The 18886-nt window shown below is 40.0% G+C and overlaps 1 protein-coding gene across 1 annotated transcript; it reads left to right on the forward strand.

Moving 5' to 3' along the window:
* Window positions 1-13623: 13623 nt before the first annotated feature.
* LOC112908133 (olfactory receptor 7A17-like) lies at window positions 13624-14592 on the forward strand. The gene has a single exon (XM_072722137.1). It carries the CDS (start codon window positions 13624-13626, stop codon window positions 14590-14592), a length of 969 nt encoding a protein of 322 aa, XP_072578238.1.
* The last annotated feature ends 4294 nt before the right edge of the window (window positions 14593-18886 follow it).

An 18886-nucleotide genomic window follows, 5' to 3' on the forward strand; every position in this document is an offset into this window, starting at 1 on the left:
AGACTGAGCCAAACATTGGATTCTTTGATCAGATTGTGGAAGTGGAGTGTTCATCTTCTATTTTTTTTCCTGAAATTTCTATTTTTTTTAAATTTCATTCTCTTGTACAATATATATAACTCAATTTATTAAGCATTGTGTTATTTATGATACAAAAGAGATTTTCTCTTTGTCATTCCCTACTCCCTCAATGCTATTCCTAACCTTGGATGTGAAATATTTGGAAATTCTCACTTATTTCAAAGGGCTATATGGATCTGCTAAGAATAATTTCTTTTCACATAAAATATATCATAGTGAGTATTTTTTGTTTTGTTTGACTGAATACTACTCCTATGGAAAATCTACTCTTGGCAACCACAAGTATTTGTATAAGTTTAAAACAGAGGAAAATCTGAGACCACTGTGCTTCACTCTGTGATCATTCCTTTGTATACCATTACCTTAACTGCTCTTCATGAGAATGCAGACTTTGATGTCCTGGTTGTTGTAGCTGATCATGGGGATTGTTCTACACATTAGGATCCTGGAGTTACCATTTGCTTCAAAGTGGATGGAACTGGAGGGTATTATGCTGAGTGAAGTAAGTCAATCGGAGAAGGACAAACATTATATGTTCTCATTCATTTGGGGAATATAAATAATAGTGAAAGGGAATAGAAGGGAAGGGAGAAGAAGTGGGTAGGAAATATCAGAAAGGGAGACAGAACATAAAGACTCCTAACTCTGGGAAATGAACTACGGGTGGTGGAGGGGAGGAGGGTGGGGGGGGGAAGGGTGACGGGCACTGAGGGGGACACTTGACGGGATGAGCACTGGGTGTTATTCTGTATGTTGGCAAATTGAACACCAATAAAAATAAATGTATTATTAAAAATGTTTTTTAAAAGGATCCTGGTATTATACAGCTTGTATGCACCATGCCTACCATAGTCAATGGCAACATAAGATAATAAAATCCATGTCTCCAAGTAGAATCTACACAGAAAGACAAATATGGAAAAGTTAGATCGACACAATATGGCCTTAGAATCACAATTGACTTTAAGGATGATGAAACAAAATATTAAATCATACATTTATTGCTATGAAAATTATTTAATCTCGGGGTCCGAGCCCTGCTTTGCTGTGTCAGGTATACTTGGACGGAAGCTCGAGAGTATTAATAAACCCTCGTGTACTTGCATCGGTGTCAGCTCCTCGGTGGTTTCTTGGATTCACAATCTTGGGCACAACAATACTTTATTATCAAAAGATGTGGAAACAATGGAGACATTTATGAAATAGAAGAAATTCAGCCAAATCTCTTCATGGGTGATAATCACTTCTTTACTCATAGGAAGGAAATATATTGTAAGCTTTTTACATATGCTGACAACTGCTCTCTGCCACCCTGGGAGGGTGGATACTGTTGTTGCCACTACCTGAGTAAGGTTATTCATTTGGAATGGATTGGTTGTCTCTCCCAAGTTCAAACAGCATATATGTGGTATATATGGCATTCCAAACCTGGTTTTCTTATTCCAAAAGTTGTACATTTATTATTCATCTTTAAAAATCCCATACCATTGAAGCATATTGTATATTTTATGTTGTAAATTACAGGTTTATTCTTTTTTTAATTTATTTTTTATTGGTGTTCAGTTCACATTCCCACCAACAGTGCAAGAGGGTTCCCTTTTCTCTGCATCTTCTCCAAAATTTGTGGTTTCCTGCCTTGTTAATTTTCCCCATTGTCACTGGTGTGAGGTGGTATCTCATTGTGGTTTTGATTTGTATTTCCCTGATGACAAGTGATACAGAGCATTATCTCATGTGCTTGTTGGCTTCCTCTGTGAGATTTCTGTTCATCAAACAGTCCAACCATGAAATGGGCAAAAGACATGAACAGAAACCTTTGCACATTTTTCTTTTTTTTTCTCTTTTTTTATACATTTATTTTTTATTGGTGTTCAATTTACCAACATGCAGAATAACACCCTGTACTCATCCCATCAAGTGCCCCCGCCCAGGGCCCATCGCCCATTCACCCCCACCCCCTGCCCTCCTCCCCTTCCACCACCCCTAGTTCGTTTCCCAGAGTTAGGAGTCTCTCATGCTCTATCTCCCTTTCTGATATTTCCCACACATTTCTTTTACCTTCCCTTATATTCCCTTTCACTATTATTTATATTCTCCAAATGAATGAAACATATAATGTTTGTCCTTCTCTGATTGACCTACTTCACTCAGCGTAATACCCTCCAGTTCCATCCACATTGAAGCAAATGGTGGGTATTTGTCGTTTCTAATGGCTGAGTAATATTCCATTGTATACATAAACCCATCTTCTTTATCCATTCATCTTTCGATGGACACCGAGGCCCCTTCCACAGTTTGGCTATTGTGGACATTGCTGCTAGAAACATCGGGGTGCAGGTGTCCCCGCTTATATTGCATCTGAATCTTTGGGGTAAATCCCCAACAGTGCAATTGCTGGGTCATAGGGCAGGTCTATTTTTAACTCTTTGAGGAACCTCCACACAGTTTTCCAGAGTGGCTGCACCAGTTCACATTCCAACCAACAGTGTAAGAGGGTTCCCTTTTCTTCACATCCTCTCCAACATTTGTGGTTTCCTGCCCTGTTAATTTTCCCCATTCTCACCAGTATGAGGTGGTATCTCATTGTGGTTTTCATTTGTATTTCCCTGATGGCAAGTGATGCAGAGCATTTTCTCAGGTGCATGTTGGCCATGTCTATGTCTTCCTCTGTGAGATTCCTGTTCATGTCTTTTGCCCATTTCATGATTGGATTGATTGTTTCTTTGGTGTTGAGTTTGATAAGTTCTTTATAGACCTTGGAAACTAGCCCTTTATCTAATAGGTCATTTGTAAATATCTTCTCCCATTCTGTAGGTTGTCATTTAGTTTTGTTGACTGTATCCTTTGCTGTGCAAAAGCTTCTTATCTTGATGAAGTCCCAATAGTTCATTTTTGCTTTTGTTTCTTTTGCCTTCGTGGATGTATCTTGCAAGAAGTTACTGTGGCTGAGTTCAAAAAGGGTGTTGCCTGTGTTCTCCTCTAGGATTTTGATGGACTCTAGCCTCACATTTAGCTCTTTCATCCATTTTGACTTTATCTTTGTGTATGGTGAAAGAGGGTGGTCTAGTTTCATTCTTCTGCATGTGGATGTCCAATTTTCCCAGCACCATTTATTGAAGAGACTGTCTTTCTTCCAATGGATAGTCTTTCCTCCTTTATCGAATATTAGTTGACAATAAAGTTCAGGGTCCACTTCTGGGTTCTCTATTCTGTTCCATTCATCTATGTGTCTGTTTTTGTGCCAGTGCACACTGTCTTGATGACCACAGCTTTGTAGTACAACCTGAAATCTGGCATTGTGATGCCCCCAGCTATGGTTTTCTTTTTTAAAATTCCCCTGGCTATTCGGGGCCTTTTCTGATTCCACACAAATCTCAAAATAATTTGTTCTAACTCTCTGAAGAAAGTCCATGTTATTTTGATAGGGATTGCATTAAACGTGTCAATTGCGCTGGGTAACGTTGACATTTTCACAATATTAATTCTGCCAGTCCATGAGCATGGAATATTTTTCCATCTCTTTGTGTCTTCCTCAATTTCTTTCAGAAATGTTCTCTAGTTTTCAGGGTATAGATGCTTTACCTCTTTGGTTAGGTTTATTCCTAGGTATCTTATGCTTTTGGGTGCAATTGTAAATGGGATTGACTCCTTAATTTCTCTTTCTTCAGTCTCATTGTTAGTGTATAGAAATGCCACTGCTGGGATCCCTGGGTGGCGCAGCGGTTTGGCGCCTGCCTTTGGCCCAGGGCGCGATCCTGGAGACCCGGGATCGAATCCCATGTCAGGCTCCCGGTGCATGGAGCCTGCTTCTCCCTCTGCCTTTATCTCTGCCTTGTCTCTGCCTCTCTCTATATATATATGACTATCATAAATAAATAATAAAAAAAATTTAAAAAAAAAAAAAAGAAATGCCACTGCTTTCTGGGCATTGATTTTGTATCCTGCCATGCTACCAAATTGCTGTATGAGTTCTAGCAATCTCGGGGTGGAGGCTTATGGGTTTTCTATGTAGGGTATCATGTCATCGGCGAAGAGGGAGAGTTTGACTTCTTCTTTGCCAATTTGAATGCCTTTAATGTCTTTTTGTTGTCTGATTGCTGAGGCTAGGATTTCCAGTACTATGTTGAATAGCAGTGCTGAGAGTGGACATCCCTGTCTTGTTCCTGATCTTAGGGTAAAGGCTCCCAGTGCTTCCCATTGAGAATGATATTTGCTGTGGACTTTTCATAGATGGCTTTTAAGATGTTGCGGAATGTTCCCTCTATCCGTACACTCTGAAGGGTTTTGATCAGGAGTGGATGCTGTATATTGTCAAATGCTTTCTCTGCATCTAATGAGAGGATCATATGGTTCTTGGTTTTTCTCTTGACGATATGATGATTGTTCACATTGATTGTTTTATGAGTGTTGAACCAGACTTGTGTCCCGGGGATAAATCCTACTTGTCATGTTGAATAATTTTCTTAAAATACTGTTGGATCCTATTGGCTAGTATCTTGTTGAGAATTTTTGCACCCATGTCATCAGAGATATTAGTCTGTAATTCTCCTTTTTGGTGGGGTCTTTGTCTGGTTTCGGAATTAAGGTGATGCTGGCCTCATAGAACGAATTTGGAAGTACTCCATCTCTTTCTATCTTTCCAAACAGCTTTAGTAGAATAGGTATGATTTCTTCTTTAAATGTTTGATAGAATTCCTCTGGGAAGCCATCTGGCCCTGGACTTTTGTGTCTTGGGAGGTTTTTGATGACTGCTTCAATTTCCTCCCTGGTTATTGGCCTGTTCAGGTTTTCTATTTCTTCCTGTTCCAGTTTTGGTAGTTTGTGGCTTTCCAGGAATGCGTCCATTTCTTCTAGATTGCCTAATTTATTGGCTTATAACTGTTCATAATATGTTTTTAAAATCGTTTGTATTTCCTTGGTGTTGGTAGTGATCTCTCCTTTCTCATTCATGATTTTATTAATTTGAGTCTTCTCTCTCTTCTTTTTAATAAGGCTGGCTAATGGTTTATCTATCTTATTAATTCTTTCAAAGAACCAACTCCTGGTTCTGTTGATCTGTTCCACAGTCCTTCTCATCTCGATTTCGTTGAGTTCTGCTCGATCATTATTACCTCTCTTCTTCTGCTGGGTGTAGGATCTATTTTCTGTTTTTTCTCTAGCTCCTTTATGTGTAAGGTGAGCTTTTGTATTTGAGTTCTTCCCAGTTTTTGAATGGATGCTGTATTGCGATGTATTTCCTCCTTAGGACTGTTTTTGCTGCGTCCCAAGGATTTGGAACGGTTGTGTCTTCATTCTCATTAGTTTCATGAATTTTTACATTTCTTCCTTAATTTCCTGGTTGACCCTTTCATCTTTTAGCAGGATGGTCCTTAACCTCCACGTGTTTAAGGTCCTTCCAAACTTCTTGTTGTGATTTAGTTCTAATTTCAAGGCATTATGGTCTGAGAATATGCAGGGGACGATCCCAATCTTTTGGTATTGGTTCAGACCTGATTTGTGACCCAGTACTTGGTCTATTCTGGAGAACGTTCCATGTGCACTTGAGAAGAATGTGTATTCAGTTGAGTTTGGATGTAAAGTTCTGTAGATATCTGTGAAATCTATCTGCTCCAGTGTATCATTTAAAGCTCTCGTTTCTTTGGAGATGTTGTGCTTAGAAGACCTATTGAGGGTAAAAAGCGCTAGATTGAAGTCACCAAGTATAAGGTATTATTATCTAAGTATTTCATCACTTTGGTTATTAATTGATTGATATATTTGGCAGCTCCTACATTCGGGGCATATATATTGAGGATTGTTAAGTCCTCTTGTTGGATAGATCCTTTAAGTATGATATAGTGTCCCTCTTCATCTCTCACCTCAGTCTTCGGGGTAAATTTTAGTTTAGCTGGTATAAGGGTGGCTACCCCGGTTTTCCTTTGAGGACCACTTGAATGGTCAATGGTTCTCCAACCTTTTATTTTCAGGCTATAGGTGTCCTTCTGTCTAAAATGAGTCTCTGGTAGACAGCAAATAGATGGGTCCTGCTTTTTTATGCAGTCTGAAACCCTGAGCCTTTTGATGGGGTGATTAACCCCTTTCACGTTTAGAGTTACTATTGAGAGATATGAATTTAGGAGCCCTGGGGGGCGCAGCGGTTTAGTGCCTGCCTTTGGCCCAGGGTGCGATCCTGCAGACCCGGGATTGAATCCCACGTTGGGCTCCCGGTGTATGGAGCCTGCTTCTCCCTCTGCATATGTCTCTGCCTCTCTCTCTCTCTCACTGTGTGACTATCATAAATAAATAAAAATTAAAAAAAAGAAAGATTTGAATTTAGTGTCATCATGATATCTATTCAGTCCTTGTTTTTGTGGATTATTCCACTGAACTTCTTCTTAAAGGGGATTTTAAGAATCCCCCTTAAAATTTCTTGCAGAGCTGCTTTGGAGGTCACATATTCTTTCAGTTCCTGCGCATCTTGGAAGCTCTTTATCTCTCCTTCCACTGCACCCAAAAGCGTAAGATACCTAGGAATAAACCTAACCAGAGAGGTAAAGCATCTATACCCTAAAAACTAGAGAACATTTCTGAAAGAAATTGAGGAAGACACAAAGAGATGGAAAAATATTCCATGCTCATGGACTGGCAGAATTAATATTGTGAAAATGTCAACGTTACCCAGCGCAATTGACACGTTTAATGCAATCCCTATCAAAATAACATGGACTTTCTTCAGAGAGTTAGAACAAATTATTTTGAGATTTGTGTGGAATCAGAAAAGGCCCCGAATAGCCAGGGGAATTTTAAAAAAGAAAACCATAGCTGGGGGCATCACAATGCCAGATTTCAGGTTGTACTACAAAGCTGTGGTCATCAAGACAGTGTGCACTGGCACAAAAACAGACACATAGATGAATGGAACAGAATAGAGAACCCAGAAGTGGACCCTGAACTTTATTGTCAACTAATATTCGATAAAGGAGGAAAGACTATCCATTGGAAGAAAGACAGTCTCTTCAATAAATGGTGCTGGGAAAAATTGGACATCCACATGCAGAAGAATGAAACTAGACCACCCTCTTTCACCATACACAAAGATAAAGTCAAAATGGATGAAAGAGCTAAATGTGAGGCTAGAGTCCATCAAAATCCTAGAGGAGAACACAGGCAACACCCTTTTTGAACTCAGCCACAGTAACTTCTTGCAAGATACATCCACGAAGGCAAAAGAAACAAAAGCAAAAATGAACTATTGGGACTTCATCAAGATAAGAAGCTTTTGCACAGCAAAGGATACAGTCAACAAAACTAAATGACAACCTACAGAATGGGAGAAGATATTTACAAATGACCTATTAGATAAAGGGCTAGTTTCCAAGGTCTATAAAGAACTTATCAAACTCAACACCAAAGAAACAATCAATCCAATCATGAAATGGGCAAAAGACATGAACAGGAATCTCACAGAGGAAGACATAGACATGGCCAACATGCACCTGAGAAAATGCTCTGCATCACTTGCCATCAGGGAAATACAAATGAAAACCACAATGAGATACCACCTCACACCTGTGAGAATGGGGAAAATTAACAAGGCAGGAAACCATAAATGTTGGAGAGGATGTGGAGAAAAGGGAACCCTCTTACACTGTTGGTGGGAATGTGAACTGGTGCAGCCACTCTGGAAAACTGTGTGGAGGTTCCTCAAAGAGTTAAAAATAGACCTGCCCTATGACCCAGCAATTGCACTGTTGGGGATTTACCCCAAAGATACAGATGCAGTGAAATGGCAGGACACCTGCACCCCCAATGTTTCTAGCAGCAATGTCCACAATAGCCAAACTGTGGAAGGAGCCTCGGTGTCCATCGAAAGATGAATGGATAAAGAAGATGTGGTTTATGTATACAATGGAATATTACTCAGCCATTAGAAATGACAAATACCCACCATTTGCTTCAACGTGGATGGAACTGGAGGGTATTATGCTGAGTGGGGTAAGTCAATCGGAGAAGGACAAACATTATATGTTCTCATTCATTTGTGGAATATAAATAATAGTGAAATGGAATATAAGGGAAGGTAGAAGAATTGTGTGGGAAATATCAGAAAGGGAGACAGAACATAAAGACTCCTAACTCTGGGAAATGAACTAGGGGTGTTGGAAGGGGAGGAGGTTGGGGCAAATATGTAATGGGCACTGAGGGGGGCACTTGATGGGATGAGCACTGGGTGTATTCTGTATGTTGGCAAATTGAACTCCAATAAAAATAAATTTATCAAAAAAAAAAAACAAGTATAGATTAAGGTTCACTACAGTATTGTCCTTACAGTGTGGACTCTTGTAAAAGTGAAAAAACAATCGATATAGGATTCTAAGCTCAGTGTATGAACCCTAAAAAGATCTAAATATCTCATAATTAATAAACTTTAAAATCATATGTTATATATATTTTATTCATTCTTTACACATTATTTAATAAAACCATTTCTACTCCAAGGTCATACACACATTTTCCTATATTTTTTTTTCTAATAATGTTATGTTTTTCCAATTAGTGTTTTAATCTGCCAGGAAATTTTTTGTGGGGGGGATATAGTAGAGGTATATTTTTTTAGTGTTCAATAATTTGTCAGTTGGGTAGAACACCTGGTGCTCAACAAACTTTTTAAAATGGAGCTCTAATTGGAAGCTCTGAATTTGTGTTATAAGCATGAATTACCTAATTGATTTGTCAGAAGCATCACAAAGACCAGGGCACCGTATCCATATGGTTATACCAAATTAAGGTACCTCTCTCTCTTTTTAAAGAGAGAAATAGCAATTTTTTAGAGCTATCAGATCTTCTCTGCCATAAGACAGTACTTTGGGGGTCCATCAGACCTGATTAAACAGGTTCCTCCGTCTTAGATTTGGAGAAATCATGAACTCAAAATTGGAATAAGATGCAAGGTGATTACAGCTCTAGAAGGCAGGCAAGATCATGGAGAAGCAATAAAAACTGAATTCAGGGATCCCTGGGTGGCGCAGCGGTTTGGCGCCTGCCTTTGGCCCAGGGCGCGATCCTGGAGACCCGGGATCGAGTCCCACATCGGGCTCCCGGTGCATGGAGCCTGCTTCTCCCTCTGCCTGTGTCTCTGCCTCTCTCTCTCTCTCTCTGTGACTATCATAAATAAATAAAAAAAATTAAAAAAAATTAAAAAAAAAAAAAACTGAATTCACCTTACTTCTAATCTAGTCTCCTGGGAACAGAGAATTGGCAGGAAAAAAATTTCTTTCTGTCCCGACCAGTGGCCCATGGGGAAATAATATGTTCTGAGGTGGGAGTAACAATGGAAACAGTGCCTAATGAGCAGACAGACACAGGGAGCTGTAAATGCCTCCTACACTGCAGTCCCTTACTGTGACGCATCCTTGTGCAGGACAGGACATGGTTGTTCCTTTAGAGTTCCTAGGTCTGACTGGGGACCCTCGCTTCACTGCTTCCTGCTGTCCTGTCTGGGAACAGAGCTCCTGTCTCTCATCAACCAGGGAGGAATTGGGACCTCCACACAGGGACTTTCACCTTATAGACCCCACCCAGGTGAGTCTGAGAGCTAAGCAGGTATTTCAGGAAAGGATCAGAGAGAAGGAACCTGGGACCCTTTACCTGACTTCACCTGAGAGTCTAACCAGCCTATCCCAGAGCCATGAGATTGCATGTTTGTTTACCATGTTGACTATCAATTTAAAAATATTACTCAGCCATTAGAAACGACAGATACCCACCATTTGCTTCAACATGGATGGAACTAGAGGGTATTATGCTGAGTGAAGTAAGTCAATCAGAGAAGGACACACATTATATGGTCTCATTCATTCGGGGAATATAGAAGATAGTGAAAGGGAATAAAGGGGAAAGGAGAGAAAATGAGTGAAATTATCAGTGAGGATGGCAAAACATGAGAGACTCCTAACTCTGTGAAACAAACAAGGGGTGGTGGAAAGGGAGGTGTGCAGGGGGGTTGGGGTGATGGTGAGGGGCACTGATGGGAGCACTTGATGGGATGAGCACTGGGTGATATGCTATATGTTAGCAAATCGAACTCCAATTAAAAAATACAAAAAAATAAAAATAATTCACCTAATATGTTTTAAAAAGAAGTGCTAGTTGGACTCAGCAATAGAGGAATCACTGTTGATATGTAGTGGGAATGGGAATCCAGTTGAATGAGACAGAGAAAGGAATGGGGAACTTAGTGGTCTTAGTGAAATTAGAACATATTCAAGGAGTTTTACAGCTAAGGGGAGTAGGAAAACAGTATTAGGCTTGGAGGTGTGCCGTGGAGTGAGAGCATTTTAAAAAATTTTTCAGGTAGGGTGCATTTAGCTTGTTTTGTATTTATTAGAAGGATCCAGGTCCATAGAGGTAAATATTACCTTATGACAGCATTTTTTAAGACATATATTTCACAGTACTGTCTCGCCCATTGTATTCACTGGGAAAAAAATGTGCCTAATATGCATGAAGAAATATGCCAAGGAGCATCACTTTGCAACTATTTTATTACCAAGAAGGCTGAGTATATTTTTTAATAAATTTATGTTTTATTGGTGTTCAATTTGCCAACATATAGTATAACACCCAGTGCTCATCCCGTATGCTGAGTGAATATATTTTTGACTTTGTTAGCTATTTATTTCAGATGTGAAAATTCTTACTGCAAGCATATTGCTTTCATGTACTGGGGTCTGTGTGCTTTTATTGAGTTTTAATCCCATTCTTTCAAGAAAAGAATGGCAATTTTTTTCACCAAGTTTGCTGTTTGCCACTTAATCCTTGGGATTAATCCTTGGGATCCCAGATTTGTTTTTTTAAATAGCAATCACCTCCTGTCATTATGTGAATCATATTCTTCTGTATTCAACTAAAGATCCCTGCATCTTTTTCCTAAGCATTAAATAATCCATTTATGGTTACATATGCCCAAATTATAACTTGGGATACTGCTTTCTGCACTGTATATTAAAAAGTATATTTTCGGGATCCCTGGGTGGCGCAGCGGTTTGGCGCCTGCCTTTGGCCCGGGGCGCGATCCTGGAAACCAGGGATCGAATCCCACGTCGGGCTCCCGGTGCATGGAGCCTGCTTCTCCCTCTGCCTGTGTCTCTGCCTCTCTCTCTCTCTGTGACTATCATAAATAAATAAAAATTTTTTAAAAATTTAAAAAAATAAATAAAAAAATAAAAATAAAAAGTATATTTTCTTATTCTTCTATTTCCAAACTTTTCACCATTTCATCTTGAATTACAGGCCCATGTTGACGTCATTGTTGCCATTGTCTATCTTTTCTGTAAGATGTTAGTATTAGACTATTGTCCAGTTTTGTTCAAGACAGTTATTGGAAACCACCATATTTAACATGATTTTATTTTCCCTACCATTCTTTCTATTTAATGAATGCCCATTTTTAAAAAATACTTATTTCTATACAAATGCACACCTTTATGAACACAAAGAGGTGAACAAAGCAGGTGTGAGGCTTCTGCTCCCTGGATCATACATTAAAATGGAGAACAGGGCAATAAATGCTCATATGACACAAGGTCTTCAACCATAAGTCATATACAGAAAGGGGATAGATTGTTATGGAACATGCCAGATTTTGCAGAGTATGCTTTGAGAAAGTTTCTGCATGGCAGACAAGGAAAGGAGAACCAAGACAGGTGAGTACTCATTTGATGTATCAAAGATCAAACCCAAAGCCCAAGATTAAAAAAGGAACAAATGCCACCAAGGAAAGTAAAAGAAGCCAGCCTTACCTGCTCTTATCCACACAAAAACCAGTGTGGTCAAATAAACAGAGCATAGGGACAGGAGTAACAATTAGATCAGGGTCCTGAGGTGGACCCTATGATGAGACCAGTGGAGCAATCAGTGTGGGCTTCCTGGAGTCTGACGTCACATCAGCACCCACGTTGACTGCCTTTTCCCTCTGCAACCTGGTCTTCTGATGGACTCTACATTCATACTGTTTCCCCATATTAGCAGGTACTGTCTTTCTATTAAAATCATTTTTTCCTTTACTGCGTTGGATCCCAGTTTTTTTTTTTAACCATCCACAGCGAATATGCCTTTTACATTATGATCAAGCATGTATGTACATGCAAACGCACAAATCCATATATATGTACACACACATACAAACATGACTGAAGAACAATCATTCATGTACTTAAAGGAAGGAACCATGCTCAACTTTTTATATATATGGACTCAATCAGTCAACTACCTTAGGAGGATAAATACCACTACCCCACTATTCTGAATAAATAGGTTGTCTTCCCAAATCCAAACAGCTAGTGTGTAGTAGATCCAAAGTTCAAAAATAATTCCCTATTTCCAAAATTTTGCATTTAATATAATTTTGAAAAGTCTTCTACTATTTCATCTTGATAAATATCCACTATTTTGGTACATTGCATATTTTCTTGGGTCATTTGTGGATTTATTCCTTTTACTCATATTTCTTTTTTAAGATTTTAATTTTTTTTGACACAGAGAGACAGAGAAAGAGTGCACAAGTAGATGGAGCTGCAGGCAGAGGAAAAGGGAGAAGCAGCCTCCCAACAGAGCAGACAGCCCAATGTGGGGCTCGATTCCAGAAATCTGGGATCATGACCCAAGCTGAAAGCAGACACTTAACTGTATGAGCCACCCAGGTGTCCCCTTTTTACTCATATTTCTAGAAGATGTTAGTACAGTATGGTGTCGTAACACAATAAATATGTCACTGTTTCCTCTTCTGGAGAAATTACTTTTTGCATCTTTATTAGTTATTATGTGCATCAAGGGGATATACCTAGGGTTGGAATGCAGCCAGAACCAGGGAAACTTTTTCATCACCATGATGTCTTAGGGACCTCCCAGGGACTAATACCATTGCTTTCCTAAATATTGTAGCTGGGGCTGAGAAGAGCTTGGTAGTCACATAGCCCAAGGAGTCTATAGTGCGTAATATAGGACCCTTAAAATACAGACTCCAGGGTCTTAACCAATACTTGGTAATACAGAAAGGATCCTTTTTTATTGACAGGATTCCTTAGAAACAAATTACTGAAGTTCAAGAAACACTATGTGAATGAAGGACTCCCTGTATCTTGAAATCTCAGCTACAGTGGGGAGGCCACCTTATTCCTCAACATTCACTGACAACATCTCTCATCACTCTCCCTCTTGTTCCATCTCCTGACCACACTGGCTCCATTTTGAGTCCTAAATATCTGAAACAGGTGACTTACTCATGGACTTTGCACTGGTTCTTTCTCTTACAAGGCACAACCATCCCCAGGTAATCTCGTGTCTCCCATGCAGACTTCCTGTGGTCTCTCCTCAAGTGTCACCTTGTTTTAGGTCCCCTTGAGCTCCCAGTAAAGAGAACATCCCATCCACTTTTTTATGCCTGCTTCCCCCCCCCATATAACTTTCCTCATTATAATTATAGCATTTCTGCCACGTTAATAATGCACATTTGTATTAAAATTCATCTTTTCCCCCCTAACTTGTAGTCATCAAGACCACCACATGGGACCAGGAAATGATACACAAATTTCAGGATTTCTTCTTCTGGGATTAACAAACAAACCAGAACTACAGCCCCTCATATTTGGGCTTTTCCTCTCCATTTACCTGACTACTCTGTTTGGAAACCTACTCATCATCTTAACTGTCAGCTCTGACTCCCACCTCCACACCCCCATGTACCTCTTCCTCTCCAACCTCTCCTTTCTAGACATCTGTGTCACCTCTACCATTGTCCCAAAGATGTTGGTGCATATACAGACACAGAACAATATTATAACTTATACAGGATGCATGAGCCAGATCTTTTTATCCACACTCTTTGCAGGCTGGGATGACTTTCTCTTGGCTGTGATGGCCTATGACCGCTACGTGGCCATCTGTCACCCCCTGCACTACACGGTCATCATGAACCCCCAGCTCTGTGGACTACTGGTTCTGGTGTCCTGGATCATTAGTGTCCTGAATTCCTTATTACAGAGCTTAATGATATTGAGGCTGTCCTTCTGTAGAGAAGTGGAAATACCCCACTTTTTCTGTGAACTTCATCAGATGATCCAACTTGCCTGTTCTGATACATTTCTTAATGACACGGTGCTATATGTTTCAACTGTGCTGTTGGCTGGTGGTCCCCTTGCTGGGATCCTTTATTCATATTTTAAGATTATTTCCTCCATACATAGAATTTCTTCAGCTCAGGGCAAATATAAAGCATTTTCTACCTGTGCATCTCACCTTTCAGTTGTCTCCTTATTTTATTGCACAGTCCTGGGAGTGTACCTTAGCTCTGCTGCTACCCAGAACTCCCAGACAAGTGCAGTGGCTTCGGTGATGTACACAGTGGTCACACCCATGCTGAACCCCTTCATCTACAGCCTGAGGAACAGAGATATAAAGGAGGCTCTGATGAGGTTTTTCAGAAGGACAGCTCTAAAAGGGACAATTGTCCTGGTAGCAAAGAAATGCCATTGACTGCAAAGCTCAAAGCCATTTGTTCTGTATGGGTAAATGTTTTTGTGACTTGCCCCTCAGAACCGGCCACCTAGATCTGCATGTACACAGCTGGCTAAGGAATGTTGTTCGTGAGACTCCTGCTATGTGAATAACCTTGCGAGCCTACTTGTGTATTCTATCTGGCCTCCAAGTCAGAACTGACGATTCTGGTCTGGATGCCAAGAGCTTAAATCTTGTCTCACACCCCCTCCTGCTCCAGGCTAGGCTGGACCCCTGAAATGGACTCTGGGACACAGACACACAAAGTCCAGGATCATTGAAAATATGGAAACATGATAACATGGAAATGCAGCTTACCCCAAATTGCAAGTAGACAAGCATGCTTAATTTCAAACTCTATCATGTGCACTATGAATATGGCCCTTATGCAGATGGTCAATTGAAAGTCTCACCTGAGGGGAGGATGCTCTGCCCAGGCCTCTCAATCAGGACCCCAGCCTAGCTATTTCTGCGGGCTCACACCCCCTCCTGCTCCAGACTAGGCTGGACCCCTGAAGTGGACTCTGGGACACAGACACACAAAGTCCAGGATCATTGAAAATATGGAAACATGATAACATGGAAATACAGCTTACCCCAAATTGCAAGTAGACAAGCATGCTTAATTTCAAACTCTATCATGTGCACTATGAATATGGCCCTTATGCAGATGGTCAATTGAAAGTCTCACCTGAGGGGAGGATGCTCTGCCCAGGCCTCTCAATCAGGACTCCAGCCTGGCTATTTCTGCGGGCTTCGCCAGCTATTGAGGTTTGATGTTGTAAGTACTAGGTTTGATGTAACTTACCTTATTATCATTTATTACCTACTATTACTATCATCTGTGTGTAGATTCCTCTCCTGTCTCTATTAGGTTTCTATAATAATAACAATAAAGTTTCCTTTCCTTTTCAAAACCAAAACATGGCAGCTATGAATCTTTTGTGTAAAACATGATTCTTTGATCATTGTGAAAATAGAGTCTGCTCTTACGAGTTTCTTGAAATTTCTACTTCTTACAATTCAACTTCTCTAAAGACAATTATCATATGATTTCACTCATATGTGGAATTTAAGCAACAAAACAGAGGAGCATAGGTGAAGGGAGGGAAAAATAAAATAAAACAAATTGGAAAGGAAGACAAACCATAGGAGAATCGTAACTATAGGAAACCAACTCAGGGTTGGTGGTAGCACAGCATAACTGGGTGATGGATATTAAGGAGGGCACATGATGTAATGAGCACTGGGTGTTATATGCAACTGATGAATCACTAAATTCTACCCTTAACAGTAATAATACACTGAATTTTAACTAAATTGAAGTAAAATTGTAAATGGGATTGACTCCTTAATTTCTCTTTCTTCAGTCTCATTGTTAGTGTATAGAAATATCACTGACTTATGGGCATTGATTTTGTATCCGGCCACACTGCAAATTTCTGTGTGAGTTCTAGCAATCTTGGGGTGGAGGCTTTTGGGTTTTCTATGCAGAGTATCATGTCATTGCGAAGAGGGAGAGTTTGACTTCTTCTTTGCCAATTTGAATGCCTCTAATGTCTTTTTGTTGTCTGATCGCTGAGGCTAGGACTTCTAGTACTATGCTGAATAGCAGTGGTGAGAGTGTACCCAGCAATTGCACTTCTGGGGATTTACCCCAAAGATACAGATGCAATGAAATGGCAGGACACCTGGACCCCGATGTTTATAGCAGCAATGTCCACAATAGCCAAGCTGTGGAAGGAGCCTCGGTGTCCATCAAAAGATGAATGGAGGGATCCCTGGGTGGCGCAGCGGTTTGGCGCCTGCCTTTGGCCCAGGGCCCGATCCTGGAGACCCGGGATCGAGTCCCACGTCGGGCTCCCGGTGCATGGAGCCTGCTTCTCCCTCTGCCTGTGTCTCTGCCTCTCTCTCTATCTCTCTGTGACTATCATAAATAAATAAAAATTAAAAAAAATAAAATAAAATAAAATAAAATAAAAGATGAATGGATAAAGAAGATGTGGTTTATGTATACAATGGAATATTCCTCAGCCATTAGAAATGACAAATACCCACCATTTGCTTCGATGTGAATGGAACTGGAGGGTATTATGCTGAGTGAAGTAAGTCATTTGGAGAAGGACAAACATTATATGGTCTCATTCATTTGGGGAATATAAATAATAGTGAAAGGGAATAGAAGGGAAGAGAGAAGAAATGGGTAGGAAATATCAGAAAGGGAGACAGAACATGAAGACTCCTAACTCTGGGAACCGAACTAGGGGTGGTGGAAGGGGAGGAGGGCTGGGGGTGGAGGTGAATGGGTGACGGGCACAGAGGGGGACACTTGATAGGATGAGCACTGGGTGTTATTCTGTATGTTGGCAAATTGAACACCAATAAAAAATAAATTTATTATTAAAAAAATAAATTGAAGTATAATAAAATAAAATTGAGAAAAAAGAATTAAACTTCTCTGTACAATTTCAGAAAACTCTGTTTACTAAGCTTTCTGCTCTGTCTGATATACACATGTTTCCCCTTGGTCCATTTTCATATCTTCCTACAGTTATTCCTAACCGTGGATCAGAGCCTTATGCGGGGGTCTGGATTCCATGACCCAGAAATCATGACCTTAGACCAAACCAAGAGTCCAACACTTCACCCACGTCACCACTCAGTCACCCCATGAACTTAATTTTAATAATGAACCACATTTTTTATCTTAATGCTGAAAGGGCTCAAAGTTAGAATTTATATTTAAATCTAAAGTCATACGGTCCCTGGCTAGCTCAGTCAGTGGAGCATGCAACTCTTAATCTTGGGATAGTAATTTCAAGCACCACATTGAGCATAGAGATTACTTACAAAATAAGTAAGTGAATAAATAAATGAATAAATTAATAAATACACAAATACATAAATAAAATCCCATTTACATTTTAGCAATGGAGAATTCATTTTTTTTCCATTCCATTTAAGCAATGGAGCAAAAGCTCCAAATTGAGTTTTTTTCTTCCAGTTAAGGTTGGTCTTCAATACAAATAGCCCTTACCCAAGAGAAAAGAAATGAATTAATTGAGAGACTAAAATTTGCTTTCCTCCAAAACAATTTTATTGGATAAATGTCTATATTACATTCTTATTTCTGCTGTAACAAATTACCACACTAGAGGCTTCAAAGAAGCAAATTTATATATTCTTACTGTTTTGGAGGTCAGAAGCTGAAATAAGTCTCAGTGGACTAAAATCAAGATGTCTACTGGGCCTGATTCCTTCTGGGTGCTCCAAAAGAAACTCTTATTTCTTTCCTATTGCATTTTCTAGTGACAAGCAGCATTCCTTGACTCATTGCCCTTTCTCTGTCTTCAAAGCCAGCAATGTGGCATCATTAAATCTCTCTCTGATCCAACTATTCTTCTTTCTTCTCCCACATTCAGAGGACCATGATGATTAGGTTAGTTCCATCTGCATGATTTTGGCCAATCTTACTTTAAGGTTAGCTTATTAGCAGCCCTACTCCATTTGCTACTTTAATTCTCCTTTTCCTATAAAGAATAACATATTCAAGTATTCTAAAGATTAGAATGTGGACAACTTCAGGAGGTTCTTATTCTGACTATTAAAAATCTTCTCCAGGGTGCCAGGCAGCCCAGTCAGTTAAGCATATGACTCTTGATTTAGGCTTAGGTCATGATCTAAGTATCCTGAGATTTAGCTCTGCATCAGGCATTACACTGGGTATGGAGCCTGATTAAGATTGTCTCTCTCCCTCTCTGTCCCTCTTCCTGGCTCCCACAAGATGTCTTTCTATATAGCTAAAAAAAAAAGTATTTTTCAACGATATTTTATTGGATGTCACTCAAGGGTCCTTATGTAAAAGAAACAAACACAGAATTTCTTGCAGCCCCTAGAGTGACTGAATACACTAGTCATTCAAAATTCTATGCAAACATGATTCATGTGTATGTGAAGAAGACCTACACCCACCTGCACCTTACTCTATCACAGGACCACAGCCTTGCTACTGAAAGAGTTGTCCACAGACTACCACCAGCAGCAACATCACTCAGGAGCTGGTTAGAAACACTGAACTCCTGGACCCACCAGCACCTACTAAAGGTGCTGTAATTAAACTAATATCCAGGGCATCTAGGTGGCTCAGTGGTTGAGTGTCTGTCTGCCTTTGTCTCAAGTTGTGATCCCAAGGTCCTGGGATCAAGTCCCATATCAAGCTTCCCATGGGGAGCCTGTTTCTCCCTCTGCCTGTGTCTCTGCCTCTCTCTCTGCA

This window comes from Vulpes vulpes, chromosome 9, assembly GCF_048418805.1.
Source record: "Vulpes vulpes isolate BD-2025 chromosome 9, VulVul3, whole genome shotgun sequence".
NCBI classification, from domain to species: Eukaryota; Metazoa; Chordata; class Mammalia; order Carnivora; family Canidae; genus Vulpes; species Vulpes vulpes.